Here is a 20,553-nt window from a genome sequence, read left to right as displayed (position 1 = left end):
TCAGATTGGATATAAGGAGAAGATTTCTGCGGCTGTCTACTCTTTGGAATCAGGTCCTCTTCCCCAGCCAGTCAGGAAAACAATGACCAGCTATGAGATGTGACTTCCCCAGACCATCCTCAACTGTTTGGAGGCAACCGGCTCTGAGATCACCGGCGCACAGGCTGAGGTCATGACTTTTGTTGTTCAAAATCTGCAATGTAGAATTAGCAATTCACATTGTTATTGCAGAGAGGAAATGGGTGTTGGGGGAAGTTCAGGCTTTGGATTGGATTTTAGAAGAACCTAAGTGAGTTAGGAAGAGAAGAGTCCACTGAGCCTTTACCACCAACCATTGTAACACTAGCTCTGTCTGACCAGGCATCTCCTATGGCAGGTGCTTTGTGCTGCTCTGATCTGAAAGGTTTTATCTCGGAAGCAAGGTGGAGCTAGGAAGCAAAAATTAGAAAAATCCCAGGGAAATGCTGATAAAACCTGAGCAGTATTCCCTGCATTTATCTCCCTTATTCCCCTTTGAAAATCCAGACTGAGAGAGGAAGTGAGTTACCTGGGGTCCCAGAAGGTGTCCTTGGCAGTATAGAAATTGAACCCGTGGCCAGTACTCTACACAGAAAGCTGTCCTCCCACATGGTGCACAGCACCGTGGCCCTGTCCTTTAAGAAGGAGAGGTTGAAAGTTGGCTGGCATTCTCTGGCAAAATATATTTCTCTGCAGAAAAATGAGGTTTCTTCAAAACTCAAATCTGGAGATAATGAAAAAGTAAAGGGATACGATTTGGGGAGTGGCATGAGACTGAAAGCAGCATGGCCTAGTGGAGAGAGCAGGGGACCAGGACTGCAGAACTTAGTCCTATGCCTGGTTCCCTCCATGCACAACCTCTCTGGGCCATTTACAAATGCAGAACTGAGGCTCATAACAACCTCCTTTTAAAATCACTTTGAGCTCTGTAGATGAAAACAACTAGATGCTTATGTTTTAAAAGTTTTTTGGTTGACACTGAAGAAAAAAAAAGAAGAATCAAAATTAAAATTCAATCTGAGTATAAAATTTGCAAAAACTAATTGTTTAGAAATTAATTGAAAACTGGGATTTGAACACCAATGGCATGAACATTTTCATTTCCTTCCTTTTAAAATTTAACCATGAAAAATTAGATATATTGAATATTTCATAGATGTGTTTTATTGGGAACATTTAAAAAAAATCTGTTCTAGAGATTTTAAAAAATGTTAATAACTCAGAATCCATAATTCCACAGCAGTTTTGAATATTTAAACAGGGATGCATAGACAGAAATCTTTTTGTGTTCACAGCTTTCAAATTCAGGTGTTTAAAATTATGCACCAGAATCCAGAGGAACCTAAATACAGTGACTGGATTTATTTCAGATGAGGTGAGCACATGCAATTACTTCTAAAGACAATTAGAGTTAATTCCTTCTCTTCTTGTAACCAAGGGCACACACTGGACATGTGAATCCTCTAAATAAGTGTTTCTCCGGTTTTCCATTCCAACTCTTCTTCAGTCTAAACCAGGAACTATGTGGGACCTCCTTGCCAAATATGAATATAAGAAGGTGTAGAGGGTGACCACCTGCTCCAGCCTGGAAGGGGTTGGAAAAGCCCTGCAGGGGGCCAGGGCTGGGCAAGGTAAAACCCTGGCTGACTGGGGAAAGTGGCTGCAGCTGGGGCCATGCCCCAAACTGAGCAGCAGGGCCTTATAAGAAGACCAGGGAAACCAGAAGTGGTTGTCTCCCTTTGCCTGTAGAGGAAGATGGGCCTGACTGCAGGGAGCTAGACACAGGTTATCTGAGTGGAGCAGGGCTGGGGAAAGGCAGAGGAGCTGGGGAGCTCCAGCCTGGAAAGCCCCAGGCTGTAGCCTAGCATAAGGCCAACAGGTACTGGGGGTTGCAGAGGGCAGCCCAGGGGTAAGCAAAGGCAGCAGGACCTAACCCAACCTTGCCAGTGATGAGTAGGCTGATACTGCAGTCTGCCCCAAGGCGCAGGGGCTAGATGATGACTAGCAGTAGCCTGGTACTGAGGTGAGGTGGGGATAGTGGGTGGTGGTTTCCCGGGGAGGGGAGACTCAAAGAGAAAGTAGTTACTGCTAGGGGGAAACACCCAGTTAAAAGGGCACTGGGTCAGGGAGGGACACTGGGGCCAGAGGACAGGTGGATCGCTGGCCTGCAGAGAGCACTCTGGAGATGGAACAAGCTAATTCCCAGAAGTCACCAGCAGGAGGTGCCACAGGAGTGAGTCTGCTTGTCTACAGAAGGGCATTCTGGTTGTCATGAATGCCTGACAATTTCTTATGACCCCCATACTGAGAACCAATGGACTCTCAGAAGTTCTGCCTAAGAGCACTCCCTGAAACTCACATTTTTCCCAACCATGATCCTCTAGACCCCATGGATGTGTACAAGATGAGGGCTGAGGGACAATGAATACAGAAAGTGGTTTGGCAAAGGCTTGATTTCATAGGTAGGCTGCTCCTTTTCACTCCCAATGATCCCAAAACTCAACATGACAACTGGTGTAGTTCATAGGGTCTGCTGTAGAAGGGATGCCCTGCACTGAGGAGGACTGAATTTAGTAAACTATGATAATTATTAAACAAAATGTCTGTTAAGAGGCATTAATATTGACTTAATACTAGTAATTCAAGGAAGGAATAATAATAACTTCATATTAATTATTACTGTTGCCTCTCTAGGCATGTTTTGAGGCTAGTAAATGGAACAGCAGAACCTCAGCTCCACAGTGACAGAATTTGTCCTCTTGGGCCTCACCCAGAATGCTGAGCTGCAGCGATGCCTCTTCGTCGTTTTCTTCATAGTCTACCTGACAACCTGGTTGGGAAACTTCACCATCATCACCACTGTGATCACCAGCCACCGGCTCCACACCCCCATGTACTTCCTGCTGGCCAACTTGGCTTTCCTAGATGTCAGTGACTCATCAGTCAATGCTCCAAAATTGCTTTTGGGTCTCCTCTCCCAGCGCAGAACTATCTCGTTCAATGAGTGCATCCTCCAGATGTTCTTCTTCCACTTCATCGCCGGGGCTATGGTTGTTGTCCTTGTGGTGATGGCTGCTGATCGGTACATAGCCATCTATAAACCACTGCGGTACTTAACTATCATGAACCGTGGTGTGTGCATGGGGCTGGTGGCAGGGGCATGGCTGGGTGGATTGGCTCACTCTGCTGTTCAAATTGGATTGATCCTCCAGCTGCCTTTCTGTGGTCCAAATATCGTGGACAATTTCTACTGTGATATCCCACAAGTCATCAAACTGGCCTGCACAGACATCTACTTGGTCGAGTTGCTAATGGTTTCCAATGGTGGGATGCTTGTCATAGTAATGTTCGTCATCCTGCTCATTTCGTACACCGTCATCTTTGTCAAGATAAAGACACATGTTACAGATGGGAAGCACAAAGCGCTGTCTACCTGTGGATCCCAGATCACAGTTGTGTGTTTACAATTCATACCCTGCATCTTCATCTATGCTAGGCCCTTCCGGAAATTGCCCATGGACAAGTTGGCATCAATCATTTACACTGTAATCACCCCAATGCTGAACCCAATGATCTACACGCTGAGGAACGCTGAGATGAAAAAGGCCATCAGGAGACTGATAAGCAGAATCCTGTCCTCAGGGAAGAAACTATAAAGACAGAATGTATCTTGAATTATCTTTTTTTTTCAATTACTTGATTATTGTCCTAAATGAACTTTCCGTCAGAGTTTTAACAATCCATATCTTTAATCCCTATTTTTGACATTCAAAAAAATTGTGTTGGTCAACCTTTTAGCATGAAGTTTGTACTCATTATGTTCAAATTCCAAACATTGAAATTATTCAGTATGTACTATACTTGACCCCAATTCATAGAATCACAGAATATTCGGGTTGGAAGGGACCTGAGGAGGTCATCTAGTCCTACCTCCTGCTCAAAGCAGGACCAAGCCCAACTAAATCAATTAATGGATCTCTCCCCTTTTCTCTATTAGAAGGTTTGCCCATACTTTATTTCTCTATGCCATTAATCTTAGTGAATATATCCTTCTCCAAACATGAGCTATCACATATCTTGTTACCAGAAGTAATTGTGTTATCAGTGTGCCCTTCCCTGAGTCAGTAACCAACTTTGGACAATAATTCTGGGTTCTATAGGTGGCCTACCTTTTCTATTCTTGAGAAATCTGTTTAATTTGTTGAAAATATTGTCTAATTTCTGTACTATTATCTTAATGCAATCCCAGCATATATGCCTCCACACCTTCTCTAGCCATTAGGTTTCCCTTTCTTATACATTTTCCTGAGCTTAAGTGGACTGAGCATTGATGAAGTATTTTATAATACTTTTTCCTGAATAGTTGCAAATATAGATATGTTTCAGCTTCCTCTAGCTGTTGTCCATTCTTCCAAGTGATATCTGCTTTTAGATAATTTCCCCATTTTTTCATAAATGTGCTCTTCTCTCTCTCCTAGATACATCAGTAACAATAATACTCAATATAATAGGTGAGGTCTCACATTTCATAGCTTTTGTCAGCTGAGCCCCTTGCACACATCAGGGGCTCCTTGCTTTCCTCTTTTCCCTCCACCAGCTTCCTGTGTGCCACCCTCCCATCCCCCTCTGTTTCATGGACTAAATAGCTACTTTCCACAAACAGTATGCAATGCATCAATGTTTAATTAATTTTAATTTTGCTAAATTGAAAATAGTTTATAACAATATAATTATTCATATTGAACAAGAAATAGTGCCCAGCCATTTTATGTCCATGCAATGTTAAGTTAAGAAAATTGTAAGTTTTACATTACAACATGAAAATATATAAATGTCCATATGGGGTCAAACCAATGGTCCATCTAGTCCAGAATCCTGTCTTCTGACAGTGGCCGATGTCAGGTACTTCAAAGGGAATGAACAGAAGAGGGAAATTATTGATTGATCCCTATCTTCCAGTCCCATCCACTGGCAGTCAGAGGCTTAGAGACACCCAGACCATGGAGTTGTATCCCTGACCATCTGAGCTAATAGTCATTGAAGGATCTATTCTCCATGAACTTATCTGATTCTTTTTTATATTTCAGGACTTCACAACATCCCTTGACAACTAATTCCACAAAATGACTGAGCATTGTGTGAAGAAGTACTTCCTTTGTACTTCCTTTTTTTGTTTTAAAGGTACTCCTATTAATTTCATTGGTTGACCCCTGGTTCTTGTGTTATGTGGAGGGCAAGAGCAAGGTTTTGACCACACCACACCTGTCACAATTTTATAGACCTCTATCATATCCCATTTAGTCATCTCTTGTCCAAGAAAAAAACTCCCAGTCTTTTTAATCTATCCGTATATAGAAGCTGTTCCATTCCCTTAATATTTTTGTTGCCCTTCTCTGTACCGTTTCCAATTCTTCTACATCTTTTTTGAGATGAAGGTGACAGAACTGCACAGTTTTCAAGGTGTGGGTATACCATGGATTTATATAGTGGCATTATGATATTTTCTGTCTTATTTTCTGTCTTCTATCCCTTTCCTAATCGTTCCTAAAATTCTCTTTGGATTTTTCGACTGCACCTGCACGAGATGTTTTCAGAGAACTATTCATGACTCCAAGGTCTCTTTCTTGAGTGGTAAAACCTAATTTAAACCCCATCATTTTGGATGCATATTTGGGTTTATGTCCAATGTGCATTACTTTGCATTTATTAACATTTAATTTCATTTGCCATTTTGTTGCCCAGTCACCCAGTTTTGTGAGATCCCTTTGTAAATTTCACAATCTGCTTTGAGCTTCACTATCTTGAGTAATTTAGTATCATCTTCAAATTTTGCCACCACTTTGTTTATCCAATTTTTCCAGATCATTTATGAGTAAGTTGAACAGCACTGGTCTCAATACAGATTGCTGGGGGACACCACTATTTACCTCTTTCCATTCCTAGAACTGACCATTTATTCCTCCCCTTTGTTTTCTGTCTTTTAATCAATTACTGATTCATGAGAGGGCTTTCTCTCTTATGCTATGACTGCTTATTTTGAATAGGAGCCTTTGATGAAGGACATTTTCAAAGGTTTTCTGAAAGGCCAGGTACACTGGATAACCATTGTTCATATGTTTGTTGACCCCACCCCTCAAAGAATTTTAACAGAGGAGAGAGTAGAAACCAGATCAACAGAATGGGCCAAATTTATCCAGGAAGAAATCCAAATATTTCCAGTGAGAGGCATTAGGAAAGGGAGCAAGGGGATTTGTGGAGAATCTGGAACTATACCATGTACTCTTGCACCAGGATGTGAACTATGACTAGGATTTTCAGAACAACTTAAGGAAATTAGGTGCTCAACTCCCATTGACTACCCAATGTTATGTACCTAACTCCATTAGATCTCTTTGAATACCCCACTCTTAATACACAAATATTACTATCATGTGCCCTGTTGTTCCTTCCATCACCCACATCAGCCACATCATTCAGCATGGGACTAAAGTGGGGGAGGGATGGCTCAGTGGTTTGAGCATTGGCCTGCTAAACCCAGGGTTGTGAGTTCAATCCTTGAGGAGGCCGCTTAGGGATCTGGGGCAAAAATTGGTCCTGCTAGTGAAGGCAGGGGGCTGGACAAGATGACCTTTCAAGGTCTCTTCCAGTTCTAGGAGATTGGTATATCTCCAATTATTACCTTATAAAGTCTTACATTTTGTATTTGGAATGCATAGAAACTCAGGTAGCAGCTGTAAAATATTTTCCCACTCACTTGAAATGTGCTCAGACACCAACATCCTAGTGCAAGCCCAAATCCGTAAACCTGGGCTCTGAGACCCGGGTTTTTCTTTGCCATGAAGACATACTCTCTGTCTATCTAATCATTGTATTCTGTCTGCATTTGACTACATCTACATGGAATGCCAGGCCAGTGTATATGACGGTACTTCTCCATTTACACAAAGGTTATAATAAAATGACCCCTCACAAATAACTTACCCTAGTGATTATGTCACTACTGAGTTTATCCCAGAGTCTTTGGGCAGAAACTCATCAGTGTTAAGCGTGGATGTCAATGGAACAACTCTGCATAGGTCCAGCTGAGCTGGAAGTCAAACACTTACAAACCTTCCACTCGTCTTATCCAGGGTACCTTTAGCCATATTTGGATCCTTGTATTAACCATTTGCCAAACCTGGATCCCTTCAAAGGGAAAGGTTAAATCCCAGCAACAAAAATAGGATCAAATTTTGACCTCATTTTCCCAAATCAGCTTGTCTTTGGGCTAGTATACACTTACCTGCTGGGTCGACGCGGTGAGTTCGACTTCTCGGAGTTCGAACTATCGCGTCTAATCTAGATGCGATAGTTCGAACTCCCCGCGCGCTCTGGTCGACTCCGGTACTCCACCACTGCAAATGGCGGTGGCGGAGTCGACCTTGGAGCCGTGGACTTCGATCCCGTGGCTATTCACGTAGCTGAACTTGCGTACCCTAGTTCGACCCCCCGCCCTTAGTGTAGACCTGCCCTTAAGGACACATGTCAAAACCTTGCTCTTCCAGAAAGCCTTTCCATCCTAGGAAAAATGTCATGGTATTGATGTATGTCTTTAGGTACAAAATAATAAAAGGATGCATATTCAAGGCTCCAAGAACCCTTATTAACCATAATTAACACAATAAAGATGCATTAACATAATAATCTCAACATTAGTTCAGGGACTTGGATACCCACGGAAACTCTTCTGCCCCCCTGTGTCATTGTGGGGAACGAATCTTCTCCCTCAGAAAACCCCATTAAAGAGATGACATATGGGTAGACCAGGAAAGAACAAAACATTGACTACTGCATGTAACTAATCATTCCTATTCCCCAAGTATATCTACCCCCAGAAAACTAAACGTCCGGAACAATGAGACAAATCAATCAATCCATTGCTAAAAAGAAACACAATTAGATGAGCTAAACTATAAAATGCCCAAAATCTCTATCCCCAAACAGAGCTTTTTAACTCCGAAAAGGAGAAGAACCAGATGGTCCATAAAGTCCACTAGGGACTTCCTCATGCTATTGATTTTGTGTGGAAAGTGCTCAGGTAGAGTGACGATGGGTGGCAGTATAAAACTCTAGAAAAACACACATATAGATTTTGATTTTAGTTGTGGAATCCTAAATATAAGAACATAAGAGCGGCCATACTGGGTCAGACCAAAGGTCCATCTAGCCCAGTATCCTGTCTTCCTACAGTGGCCAATGCCATGTGCCCCAAGGGGAATGAACAGAACAGGTAATCCTCAAGTGATCCAACACCTGTCGCTCATTCCCAGCTTGTGGCAAACAGAGGCTAGGGATATCATCCCTGCCCATCCTGGCTAATAGCCATTGATGGACCTATCCTCCATGAATTTATCTAGTTCTTTTTTGAACCCTGTTATGGTCTTGGTCTTCACAACATCCTCTGGCAAAGAGTTCCACAGGTTGACAGTGCGTTGTGTAAAGTGTGTTGTCTTTAGGACATGTGTCAAAAACTTGTTCTTCCAGAAAGCCTTTCCATCCTAAAGGAACTGATTAACTTCAGTGGTGTTAGTCTGTTTTTTGTTTGTTTGTTTGCTTGTTTTGTTGTTTTTTTTACCACCGTAAAAAAAGCATTTTGCATAAACAGATTACGTACCATGTTCTCATATACACATTTTCACCCATTGATTAGATTAATTAGGAAACAGAATTAAACCATGGTCATGAGAGACAGATGGACATTTTATTTTTGATGAATAACCTCCCCTCAGTCAGTTTCTTCAGGGAAGCTTTGATCTCATTATTCCTCATGCTGTAGATGATCGGGTTCATCATGGAAGGCACCACAGTGTAGAGAACACCCACCACAAGATCCAGACCTGATGGAGAACTGGAGGTGGGTTTCAGGTAGGCAAAGGTGCCAGTGCAAAGTAACAAGGAGACCACAATGAGGTGAGGAAAGCATGTGGAGAAGGCTTTATGCCGGCCCTGCTCAGAAGGGATTCTCAGCACTGTGGTGAAAATCTGAGCATAAGACACTACTATTAAAACAAAAAGGCTTAACCCTAAAAGTGCATTAAAGGTAATAACCCCAACTTCACTGAGATATGAGTCAGAGCAGGCAATTTTGAGGAGCTGGGGGATTTCACAGAAAAATTGATCCACAATGTTACCTTTACAGAATGATATTGCAAATGTGTTCCCAGTGTGCAAAGCAGAATTGAGAAGACCACTGATCCAGGCACTGGCTGCCATTTGGACACAAGCTCCCCTGTTCATTACAGTCTCATAGTGCAGTGGTTTGCAGATGGCCACATATCGGTCGTATGCCATGACAGTGAGTAGGGCAAAGTCTGCCGAAGTGAAGAAGAAGAAGAGAAAGACTTGGGTGACACATCCAGAATAAGAAATAGATCTGGTGTTCAATAAGGAATTGGCCATGGACTTGGGGACAGTGACAGAGATGGATCCGATGTCTAGGATGGACAAATTCATCAGGAAGAAGTACAAGGGGGTGTGAAGGTGGTGGTCAAGGGATACTACTGTGATAACAAGGAGATTTCCTGTCAGGGCCATCAAGTAAATCCCTAGAAACACCACAAAGTGTAAAATCTGCAGCTCTCGAACCTCAGAGAATCCCAAGAGAAGGAACTCAGTCACGGTGGTGTGATTGGACATTTTCCTACTCAATTCATCATGTGCTGCCTGTGGAGAGAAGGACAAGGGCAATGGTGAGGCTAAAGCACTCCTGCTTCCTCACCTCTGACAACCACTCTAGTCATCAGGCACATTATCACACCAATCATTAGAGTAGCTCTAATGACACGAATACATGGAGTACCTGCTCATTTGCTGACTCCTTGGGGAGACCTATACAGAGGAACATAAGAACATAAGAACAGCCATACTGGGTCAGACCAAAGGTCCATCCAGCCCAGTATCCTATTTTCTGACAATGGCCAATACCAGGTGCCCCAGAGGGAGTGAACCTAACATGTAATGATCAAGTGATCTCTCTCCTGCCGTCCATCACCAACCTCTGACAAACAGAGGGTAGGAGAACCTCACTGTGGCGATGGAAGGTTCCATCGCTTGTTCATGGTTCTGAGGAAAAAACATCTTGTTTCTGAAAAGCACATAAGAAGAAGATCACACAAGTATAAATGCCTATAGATCCCTTACAGTCAATGGAGTGGCATCCGTTTTCATCTTTAGACAATCTGGTTCAAGAAGTGGCTTCACAAATTGCAGTGTAAATATGGAACTAATTACAACCCAAACCCATCCATCCTCGGAATTATGGCTGTCCTACTAAGACAATGGAGAGACATTTCATGAGAGGATACTAAATGAGTTACACAAAGTGTGGGCTGAGAGGGGAAATGATCGCTTTCCATGAATATATTAGGGGTGTCACAGATCAGAGCAAGCCCCTATTCCTGGACACCCACTGGAATAGCTCTGAGGGCAATACAAACCTCTGTGTTCTGTAAACCCATGGGTTGTGTTAAGCTTTTGGAGCCTGAAGGGAGTTATAGAATCATAGAATATCAGGGTTGGAAAGGATCTCGGGGGTCATCTAGTCCAACCTCCTGCTCAAAGCAGGACCAATCCCCAACTAAATCATCCAAGCTACGGCTTTGTCAAGCCTGACCTTAAAAACCTTTAAGGAAGGAGATTCCACCACCTCTCTAGGTAACCCATTCCAGTGCTTCACCACCCTCCTAGTGAAAAAGTTTTTTCCTAATATCCAACCTAAACCTCTCTCACTGCAATTTGAGACCATTACTCCTTGTTCTGTCATCTCCCACCATTGAGAACAGTCTAGATTTATACTCTTTTAAACCCTCTTTCAGGTAGTTGAAAGCAGCTATCAAATCCCCACTCATTTTTCTCTTCTGCAGACTAAACAATCCCAGTTCCCTTAGCCTCTCCTCATAAGTCATGTGCTCCAGCCTCCTAATCATTTTTGTTGCCCTCCGCTGGACTCTTTCCAATTTTTCTACACCCTTCTTTAGTGTGGGCCCCCAAACTGGACACAGTACTCCAGATGAGGCCTCACCCATGTCGAATAGAGAGGAATGATCACATCCCTCAATCTGCTGGCAATGGTCCTACTTATACAGCCCAAAATGCCGTTAGCCCTTCTTGGCAACAAGGGCACACTATTGACTCATATTCAGCTTCTCATCCACTGTAAACCATAGGTCCTTTTCTCCTCGGCTCCTAGTCTCTAGCAGTGCATGGGAGTCTTCCGTCCTAAGTACAGGACTCCTCACTTGTCCTTGTTGAACCTCATCAGATTTCTTTTGGCACAATCCTCTAATTTGTCTAGGTTCTTCTGTATCCTATCCCTACCTTCCAGACTTCCCAGTACTCAAACTCGCCTCTCTCCCACAACTCCACCCCAAAGGTGTGAAGCTTCTAGTTTCACTCCCTCGGGGGCATGCAGTAGTTTTTGAAACAATAACACGCACACACACACACATTTTTTTCAGTCTGCCAACTTTATACTCTTTGTATTTAAGCATATAAAGCACAGGGGAATACAAATCACACAAAGCCATAAACATCTTAAATTCACTGTCCCTCATCAGCTCATCCTTCCCTTGGGGTCCCTCTGTGTTCTGTGAGGCAGGCAAGATCCACCAATCACTGCTTACCCTGCCCGAACCTCCCTCATCTTACTCCTGTGCAAGATGGCTCTCTCCTCCAGTTTTCCCTTGTCAGTCTGTTTAGAGACTCCTGCTGGGGTCCCCTGCTGCTTTTGTTCTGCTTTTTGGTAATTTTCCACTGCTCTCAAACCCCTGTGCCTTAAGACAAAAGGAGGACATGCCTTCTTCCAGCTAGTGCAAACCCATTGACAAATGACTAGGGAGGAGTATAAAAATATTGCTCAGGCTTGCAGGAGTGAAATAAAGAAGGCCAAATCACACTTGGAGTTGCAGATAGCAAGGGATGTTAAGAGTAACAAGAAGGGTTTATTCAGGTATGTTATCAGGTCAAGGAAAGTGTGGACCCCTTACTGAATGAGGGAGGCAATCTAGTAACAGAGCTTGTGGAAAAAGCTAATCTACTCAATGCTTTTTTGCCTCTGCCTTCACGAACAAGGTCAGCTCCTAGACTGCTGCACTGGGCAGCACAACATGGGGAGGAGGTGACCAGCCCTTGGTGGAGAAAGAAGTGGTTCGGGACTATTTAGAAAAACTGGATGAGTACAAGTCCATGGGGCCGGATGCGCTGCATCCAAGGGTGCTAAAGGAGTTGGCAGATGTGATTGCAGAGCCATTGGCCATTATCTTTGAAAACTCATGGCAATCGGGGGAGGTTCCAGATGACTGGAAAAAGGCTAATGTAGTGCCCATCTTTAAAAAAGGGAAGAAGAAGGATCCAGGTAGCTACAAGCCAGTCAGTCTCACCTCAGTCCCTGGAAAAATCATGGAGCAGGTCCTTAAGAAATCAATTCTGAAGCACTTAGAGGAGATGAAAGTGATCAGGAACAGTCAGCATGAATTCACCAAGGGCAAGTCATGCCTGACTGACCTAATTGTCTTCTATGAGGAGATAACTGGGTCTGTGGATGAGTGGAAAGCAGTGCATGTGTTATTATTCCTTGACTTTAGCAAAGCTTTTGATACGGTCTCCCACAGTATTCTTGCAAGTAAGTTAAAGAAGTATGGGCTGGATGAATGGACTATAAGGTGGATAGAAAGTTGGCTAGATCGTCAGGCTCAATGGGTAGTGATTAATGGTTCCATGTCTAGTTGGCAGCCAGTATCAAGTGGAGTGCCTCAAGGCTCTGTCCTGGGTTTTGTTTAATATCTTCATTAATGATCTGGAAGATGGCGTTGATTGCACTCTCAGCAAGTCTGCAGATGACACTAAACTTGGAAGAGTGGTAGATACGCTGGAGGGTAGGGATAGCATACAGAGGGACCTAGACAAATTAGAGGATTGGAGCAAAAGAAATCTGATTAGGTTCAACAAGGATAAGTGCAGAGTCCTGTACTTAGGACGGAAAAATTCCATGCACTGCTACAGAGTAGGAGCCGAGAGCAAGGTAGCAGTTCTGCAGAAAAGGACCTAGGGGTTACAGTGGACGAGAAGCTGGATATGAGTCAACAGTGTACCCTTGTTGCCAGGAAGGCTAACGGCCTTTTGGGCTGTATAAGTAGGGGCATTGCCAACAGATCGTGGGACGTGATCGTTCCCCTCTCTTCGGCATTTGTGAGGCCTTATCTGGAGTAGTGTGTCCAGTTTAGGGCCCCACACTACAAGAAGTGTGTAGAGAAAATGGAAAGAGTCCAGTGGAGGGCAATAAAAATTATTAGGGGGCTGGAGCACATGACTTATGAGGAGAGGCTGAGGGAACTGGGATTATTTAGTCTGCAGAAGAAAAGAATGAGTGGGGATTTGATAGCTGCTTTCAACTACCTGAAAGGGGGTTCCAAAGAGGATGGATCTAGACTGTTCTCAGTGGTACCTGATGACAGAACAAGGAGTAATGGTCTCAAGTTGCAGTGGGGGAGGTTTAGGTTGGATATTAGGAAAAACTTTTTCACTAGGAGAGTGGTGAAGCACTGGAATGGGTTATCTAGGGAGGTGGTGGAATCTCCTTCCTTAAAGGTTTTTAAGGTCAGGCTTCACAAAGCCGTAGCTTGGATGATTTAGCTGGAGATTGGTCCTGCTTTGAGCAGGGGGTTGGACTAGATGACCTCCTGAGATCCCGTCCAACCCTGATATTCTATGATTCTATGATTTATTGTCTCAAGGTGTTTTACTTGGATTTAGATGATCATTGAGTGATGAACACTCCACAAATCAGGATTATTCAGATAGAACTCCCAATTCCTCACATTTTTCCCCTTTCCAGAAAGAACAGGGCAAGGGTATGCAGCAGGTCCCCCAGGGATTTTCTGGCTCCCCATTCCTAGACAGACCATCTGCTGTTACTACTTGACCATTTGAACTTCATACATTCAGTCAGTCAATGAGCAATTCTGGTGACCATACCCAAATACAGCTTCATGACAACAATATAGGTCAATTCCCCTGTTGATGCCTCCAATGGTTGTTTCATACACATCTGGGCTTTTCCCACCCTTTTCTGGGTATCATGGATTTCTCAGCACTCTTTACCATGCATAACCTTTTTTCGTGTCCATATTAACTCAGGCTACATGCATCATACCCATAACTGTTTGCCTGCTATCTCCACACCAGCCACACCCTTATCTCCTTCCTCTGGGGTCCCATGGACCTGACTTGACCCTCTTCTCCTCCTTTATTTCCCTGTAGTGTTCCAAAAAGAGCACCCATTGTAGCTATAGGCTGCTCGGTTCTCACCTCTCTGAGGCAGAGACTAACATCTCCACTTCCTCCTTATCGGGGGTTTTCTGAGCTGCACGGCCTGCTGCTTACACTGTTTTATTCCCAGCAAGCCAGAGTGTCTAAACAAGTTTGCGGCCACAGTTTGTTTTTTCTACAGAGACTATAAACAGTGTAAATGCTCACAGGTATAGACCACAGAGCCCTTTTGAAGCAAGCAGATTTATTCTTAAGGTAAAAGCATTACAGAGAAACTGTATTAAAAATAAAATAACCTACACACATGACAATAAACTTACCAGACATCACCCTGCCACTCCATCCAAGGGCTCTGGTAGGAGTAAGTCCTTCAAATCCCACCAGGACATTTTTCTGTGGTCGTATCCAATCTCTCCCCTCGAGAAGTTACATACAATCCCGGCCCACAATGATGCATACATTTTACATTTAATACAATGGATAAACACCAGGGAAGAAGAAGATGCTACAGGACCATGTTGGCACAACACAAAATGGAGATAAGCTGGTCATGAGTAAATTCAGGCTGGAAATCTGAAGAAGGTTTGTAGCCATCAGAGAAGTGATGTTCTGGAGCAGCCTCCCCCATAAAAGCAGTAGGGTGGAACAACCTAACTAGCTTTAAGATGGAGCTTGATACATTTATGATGGGGATATAATGGGGTTGCCAGTGAAAGCTGTGGACTGGACCTGAAGACCCAAGAGGTATCTTCTGATCTCATGTCCTCTGTTCTTGTGACAAACAGCAGGTTCACAACTAGGACACGAAGCTAAAATATCAAAATGTCAACACAGGCACACTCCCTCTTCACAGGGAAATATGACGTAGATACTCCCAGCATCATCTGTGGCAGCTTGTATGTAGTAGATTCTATCCCTGGAAAATGTTCAGTGAGAACCCAATTTTCCTATTTAAAAATATTGTAACAGGCTGTCTATGCAAATAAATCTGACTCTGAGTTTAGAGTTGTTGGTGCGTAAAAAACACACTCTGTGGACTATCAGCTGTGCTTGTTACTCAATTTTTACTTTCCTGCATCTATTCCTTTGAAATAGAAATAAACACAGCAGTGGTAGGATAACTAGGTTTGCAATTACAGTATTACTTTAAAATATTAGTGTTTCCCACCCCTGTTTAAAGCATGGTTTCCAATTAAGAGAGTCAGAAATTGTCCATCTGAATGTTCTATCATGTGAAAATTGGTTTCTCAACCAAATAGCAATTCTCAGGGAAAGTAACTGATATTCGGGGGGAGGGGAGTGTGTGTGTGGAGGGGGTTATATTTTGTTGAAAAACTGAACCCACTCTATTTTTTTTTCAACTTAAAATTTCAGTTTTCAGTAGTTTTTAGTGACACGGGTTTAGTTTTTTGTTGCCAGATCCTTAAAAAAATTTCAATTTGGGGTATCTGCTGCAAAATCAAACTTTTCTACTTGTTTTCTTTATTTCTTTTCTGGCTGGCTCTAGATATTTGATTAAATTGATAATAAAAACTTTAAAGAGTTCCAGTTGTATTTTTTTATTAATTTGTCAGTATGTTAATTCCGTAATATATTTAATTGAAACAGTAACTTACTGTGCTGTTCATTGCAGATTTTACTCCAACTTGCTTTGTGTTTGGTCCTCCAGCTCCAAGATTCTGCTATCTATCTATCTATCTATGTCACTGTCCTTACCACTGTATTATCTACATGTCAGAGGGACAGATTTCAAAGAATCCTTTTACCTGCGCACTCTGAGACTGACCTGACAGAACTAGACTCAACACTGTTGCTCTCTGCAGTTGAGCCGTGTGTAGCTGAGTCTGATCATCACTGACATTAGGAGACTCATGCTGTACAAGACAATTTATCCATTTCTGTTTCCCAAGGGCTTGCTAGATTCACTCCCTGGAGCCCTGCACAGCTCAGAAGCAGCAGCCCACAGGCAAAAGTGCATCAATTTATAGGTGACTAAGGCAAAAGGGACCTCTATGCCCCTTTCTTCTGACCCCTACCCAGCACAGGCCCTAGGATCTGCCCCAGGGTTCCCTGATTCCAGACCACCTTCTGTTTTACCCATGAGGCAGAGTTACAAAGATATTTAGGCAACTAAAGATGGAAACAGGAGACTAGTGGTATTTACAAAAGCTCCTAAATTCAATGGGAGATAAGCCCCTGACCTGCTCAGGTGCTTTTGTGAATTCCACATAGATACCATCTCCATGTTCAAGTGCATAAACTCGTGTATAAAGCTGGTCCTGTGTCTAGCTTGTTAACTTCCCAGTCTTTTCTTTCTTTTCAGAAATACTAAGCCTGGGATTTGCAAAGGTGGCTAAGGTATGCAAACCTGGGATGCCAACCTGCCTTGGCCTGCCTGAAACACTCCAGGCTGCTGTGATGTAAGTATAGCCAGGCAGCAGGGGCATGAGAAACAAGGTCCAAACACCTGGTGCTCTTGCGATCTAAACCTGCCTATGCCACTAAGTTACTTTCTGTGCCCCAGTTTCCCTGTTTGTAACCTGAGGGATAAACACTGAGAATGGCTGACTACTTCATAAGGAATCATTTATTTAGGCCCACTCCACTATTCAGTTTGGTTCAAGCCCTTAATGAATGTTCATAGATCTGGGTGAAATATTTGTTGCTATTTTTTCAAAACAGAATTTGCCTGTTCCCCACAGGAATGTAGGAATCACCAGAGTCTAATGCCTGGGGTCTCACTGGGCCCACTACCAAATGCTGCACCACCCAGAACAGCTGGAGTCGGTGCTGGGAGCTGCTCTAAGTGCAGACAGTGCAGGATCATTTGCCTGCTGACCATTGCATTACTGACCTCTGTAGCCTGACCCAACAATCCACTGAAGTACATCTAATTGACTGCAAGCAAATGATGAACAAACCCTTTCCAGTCATTACCTTTAGCTGTTAGACAGCTGAAGTGGTCAGAAATCTTTGACCAAAAAAAATATTCTCAACAAAAGTGCCTTACATGGGCCTCTTTTTCTTATTTCAATGTAATCTTATATTAAACAGGTCAAAAATGCCAAAAGTACCAATGTTTTGAAATGTTAGAAATCAGAACATTTCTGAATAAATCTTTCAATCAGGAATGGGGACATTGTCAATGACATTACTGTTGGGTTTTTCTTGGAAGAGAGGATCATTGAACCAATTCCTCCACCCAGAGTTCCTGACTCAGCTTCCTCAAAGGTCCCTGCTTAACCCCTCTGACTACAAGTCCCCTCCTCTCTCATCCCCACTCCTTTGACCTGGTTCCAGGCCCATGGAACAGGCCACCCACTCCTGCTTCCTTCCCCACCACCCCATCTCCAAACAAAAGACTTCTCCTTCTGCCCATTGGCAAGCCCTGCCATCACTTCCTTCCTCTCTTATTCTCCTCCTTCCTGAGCCTAGCCAGTCCCCCTGTTCTGAACAGTGCCCAGGATGGCCTCTGCCCAGCACGGCTGAGCACACTGTTCAACTGAGGAACTCACTTCCACAAGGTATCGCTGAGACAAAGAGCTCAGCAAGTGAGACACAGGCATGGTTTATGAGAGCCTCTATGGTTATGTTAGATAAGAGAATGAATTAAACCTGCCATGGTGCAGATCTCCACCCAGCCTCTAGATCACTGAGAAACTCCCTGACATGAAGGTCAGTGCAGACTTGTCCATGGGAGAGAGGGTGCTCCCTGCCTCTCCCTCTACAGCAGCTGGGGCTGGTCCCACCAGGAGTCACTGCTCTGAGCAGGGCTGTTCCCTGGAGCCTGGGGAAAGAAGCACATTTAGTCTCATAAATCTCTGCCAACTCTCAGGGCTGGGTTCAGACACTCTAGGGCTATGCATGAGGCTCTGCCCCTTTCACCCTGGCCCACATGGAATGACAGTCTGGCTATGCCAGTGCCATCAGCCCCCTTCTCCTTCCTAGAAGAGGCAGCAGGTGACTCATATTGCTAGCTCAAACTTTTTATTTTATTTAGCAGTAACACCAGGAACCTACAGGCCTGTATCCTGCAAATAATTAGCGTAATCAGTTAGCATAAAGCTACCAAGACCTATACATTTTGACATAGATAAATGGCCTAGCAGTGATCCTGAATTACTGGGGAACTGGGAAAAAATATGTTTAGGGTCTATCAGGTAACCACAGGGAATATGAACTGATGCCAGGTTTTGGATATTCTAGGATAGGAACATCTTCAGATGTCTGACCACAAGAGTTCCATAGCAAAAAATAGATGTAAGTTGAGATCATTGATATACTAGATTATTATTAGGGTGAAGAAACATAAATAAGGAAGAGTGGGGACCCTCTACTGAATATGCATTAGGCATAGTGGTGTTGGCATAAAATATTATAACAATTGTATCCCAGCCTCTGTGCTGGGGAGAGACAGAGATGTAGCCCTTCGGAGATACCAGGATTATGGCCAATGGCAATGATGATGAGGAAAGTGATGGGGTTGTGGATGATATCTAACATTTCAGGTTGCTCTGCAAGGCATGGTGTGATTATATGGATGTCCAGATGTGCATTCTGTATTGTCTACCTTTCTGAATTGGTGTGTTTGGTGGCTATTGTCACAACCCAATGACCCTCTCCCTCAAGGAACATTGTACGTTGCTAATGCTGTTGCAGGCACCAGAAGGCAATTTGAGAAGGATTAAAGGTATGAATGCGGAATGAAAGGTTTCTTTACAGGCGGTGAAAGGCTGGAGTGGGAGGAAAAGGGAAAGGAACAGGTTAAATTGATGTTCCAGCTAAACCCGAAGATAAGGAGCTGACTCCAGCCCAAGGCCATTGCACACTCTGCTACCTGCCAAGAAAGATGGGGAAAATCCACCCCCACCCCCAACCAGCTGTGAGAAAGGAGAGTTGCTGAACAAAATAGCAGGGTCCCCGAAAAGAAAGTAAGACAACAAAGTCAATAAGGGAAAAAATAACCGTCTCACAGCCCTGAAGCTGGTGTGTTTTGAGAAAGCTGAGGAAGCTGCGAAAAGCCGGTTCAGACTTGTACAAAAAACAAAGGGAATAAAGATCCCTAAACAAAATGCCTCCCCCCCTAAAAAACCCGCCAGGATTTAAAACCCTCCTGAGAGCTGAAGCAAGGTGGAGATCAACAGTGAACACTGGACAACCCGTGCACGGGACAAGAACTCCCGTCCACCCCTCTTCTTCTTATGTTACACCCAGGCTTGGCCAGTGAGGGTGTGAGTATGACAGTGGATTAGGACTTGGGGCACTAACACTTTCTTCCTTCCTCTGAGTGACGTGGGGAACTCCCAGCACTCTCCACTGTTATCTTATTATTTTATCAATAAAGCTTTAAAACTCAGTTACTTGTTGTGCTCCATCATCTCCTCCCCTAATAATCATGCAGCTTCAGCCTGATCACCTACATTTGAAAACTCATCCTTTATTGGATTAGGGTTAGGACTAGGTCTAAATTGGTGTCAGAACTGTCACCGCCTGAATATTTCTGCTTCCCCTGTTAATCCATCTCCTACAATTGATGCATTTGAATTACTCACCCCTTCTGGGGACTGGTTTATTAACACAGAATAAGAGTTGTCTCAAATGTAGAATCTCCGAGTTGCCTTGGCCCAGACTCACCAGGCTGTTATACCCCTCCTGGGCTCCTAGCTCCCGCATGGAGACCTTCACCATGGTGAGTTTATTTTATTCTCTTATCTAACATAACCATGGAGGCTCTCATAATCCATGCCATTGTCTCACCTGCTGAGCTCTTTGTCTCAGTGATACCTTGTGGCAGTGAGTTCCCCAGTTCAACTGTGTCCTCAGCAGTGCTGGGCAGAGGCCACCCTGGGCACTGTTCAGAACAGGGGGACTGGCTAGGTAGGGGAAGGAGGAGAGTGAGAGAGGAAGGAAGTGATGGCAGGGCTTGCCAATGGGCAGAAGGAGAAGTCTTTTGTTTGGAGATGGGGTGGTGGGGAAGGAAGCAGGAGTGGGTGGCCTGTTCCATGGGCCTGGAACCAGGTCAAAGGAGTGGGGCTGAGAGAGGAGGGGACTAGTAGTCCAGAGGGGTTAAGCAGGGATCTCTGAGGAAGGTGAGTCAGGAACTCTGGGTGGAGGAATTGGCTCAATGATCCTCTCTTCCAAGTAAAACCCAACAGTGATGTCATGGACAATGTTCACATTCCTGATTGAAAGATTTATTCAGAAATGTTCTGATTTCTAACATTTCAAAAC

At 43.8% G+C, this 20,553-nt stretch overlaps 2 protein-coding genes across 2 annotated transcripts; one reads left to right on the top strand and one right to left on the bottom strand.

The window, feature by feature from the left end:
* Nucleotides 1-2,732: 2,732 nt before the first annotated feature.
* On the top strand, nt 2,733-3,674 carry LOC120379796 (olfactory receptor 4D9-like). Its single transcript, XM_039497318.1, has one exon. It carries the CDS (start codon nt 2,733-2,735, stop codon nt 3,672-3,674), a length of 942 nt encoding a protein of 313 aa, XP_039353252.1.
* A 5,062-nt stretch (nt 3,675-8,736) lies between these two features.
* On the bottom strand, nt 8,737-9,693 carry LOC120379981 (olfactory receptor 14A16-like). The gene has a single exon (XM_039497494.1). It carries the CDS (start codon nt 9,691-9,693, stop codon nt 8,737-8,739), a length of 957 nt encoding a protein of 318 aa, XP_039353428.1.
* Between the last annotated feature and the right edge of the window lie 10,860 nt (nt 9,694-20,553).

This window comes from Mauremys reevesii, linkage group 13, assembly GCF_016161935.1.
Source record: "Mauremys reevesii isolate NIE-2019 linkage group 13, ASM1616193v1, whole genome shotgun sequence".
Classification (NCBI taxonomy): domain Eukaryota; kingdom Metazoa; phylum Chordata; order Testudines; family Geoemydidae; genus Mauremys; species Mauremys reevesii.
Note: the sequence above shows the minus strand (reverse complement) of the source record. Positions and strands in the feature narration are given on the sequence as shown.

Excerpts from the sequence above, each read along its gene's own strand:
- LOC120379796 (XM_039497318.1), top strand. The coding sequence starts at position 2,733 with ATGGAACAGCAGAACCTCAGCTCCACAGTGACAGAATTTGTCCTCTTG.
- LOC120379981 (XM_039497494.1), bottom strand. The coding sequence starts at position 9,693 with ATGTCCAATCACACCACCGTGACTGAGTTCCTTCTCTTGGGATTCTCT.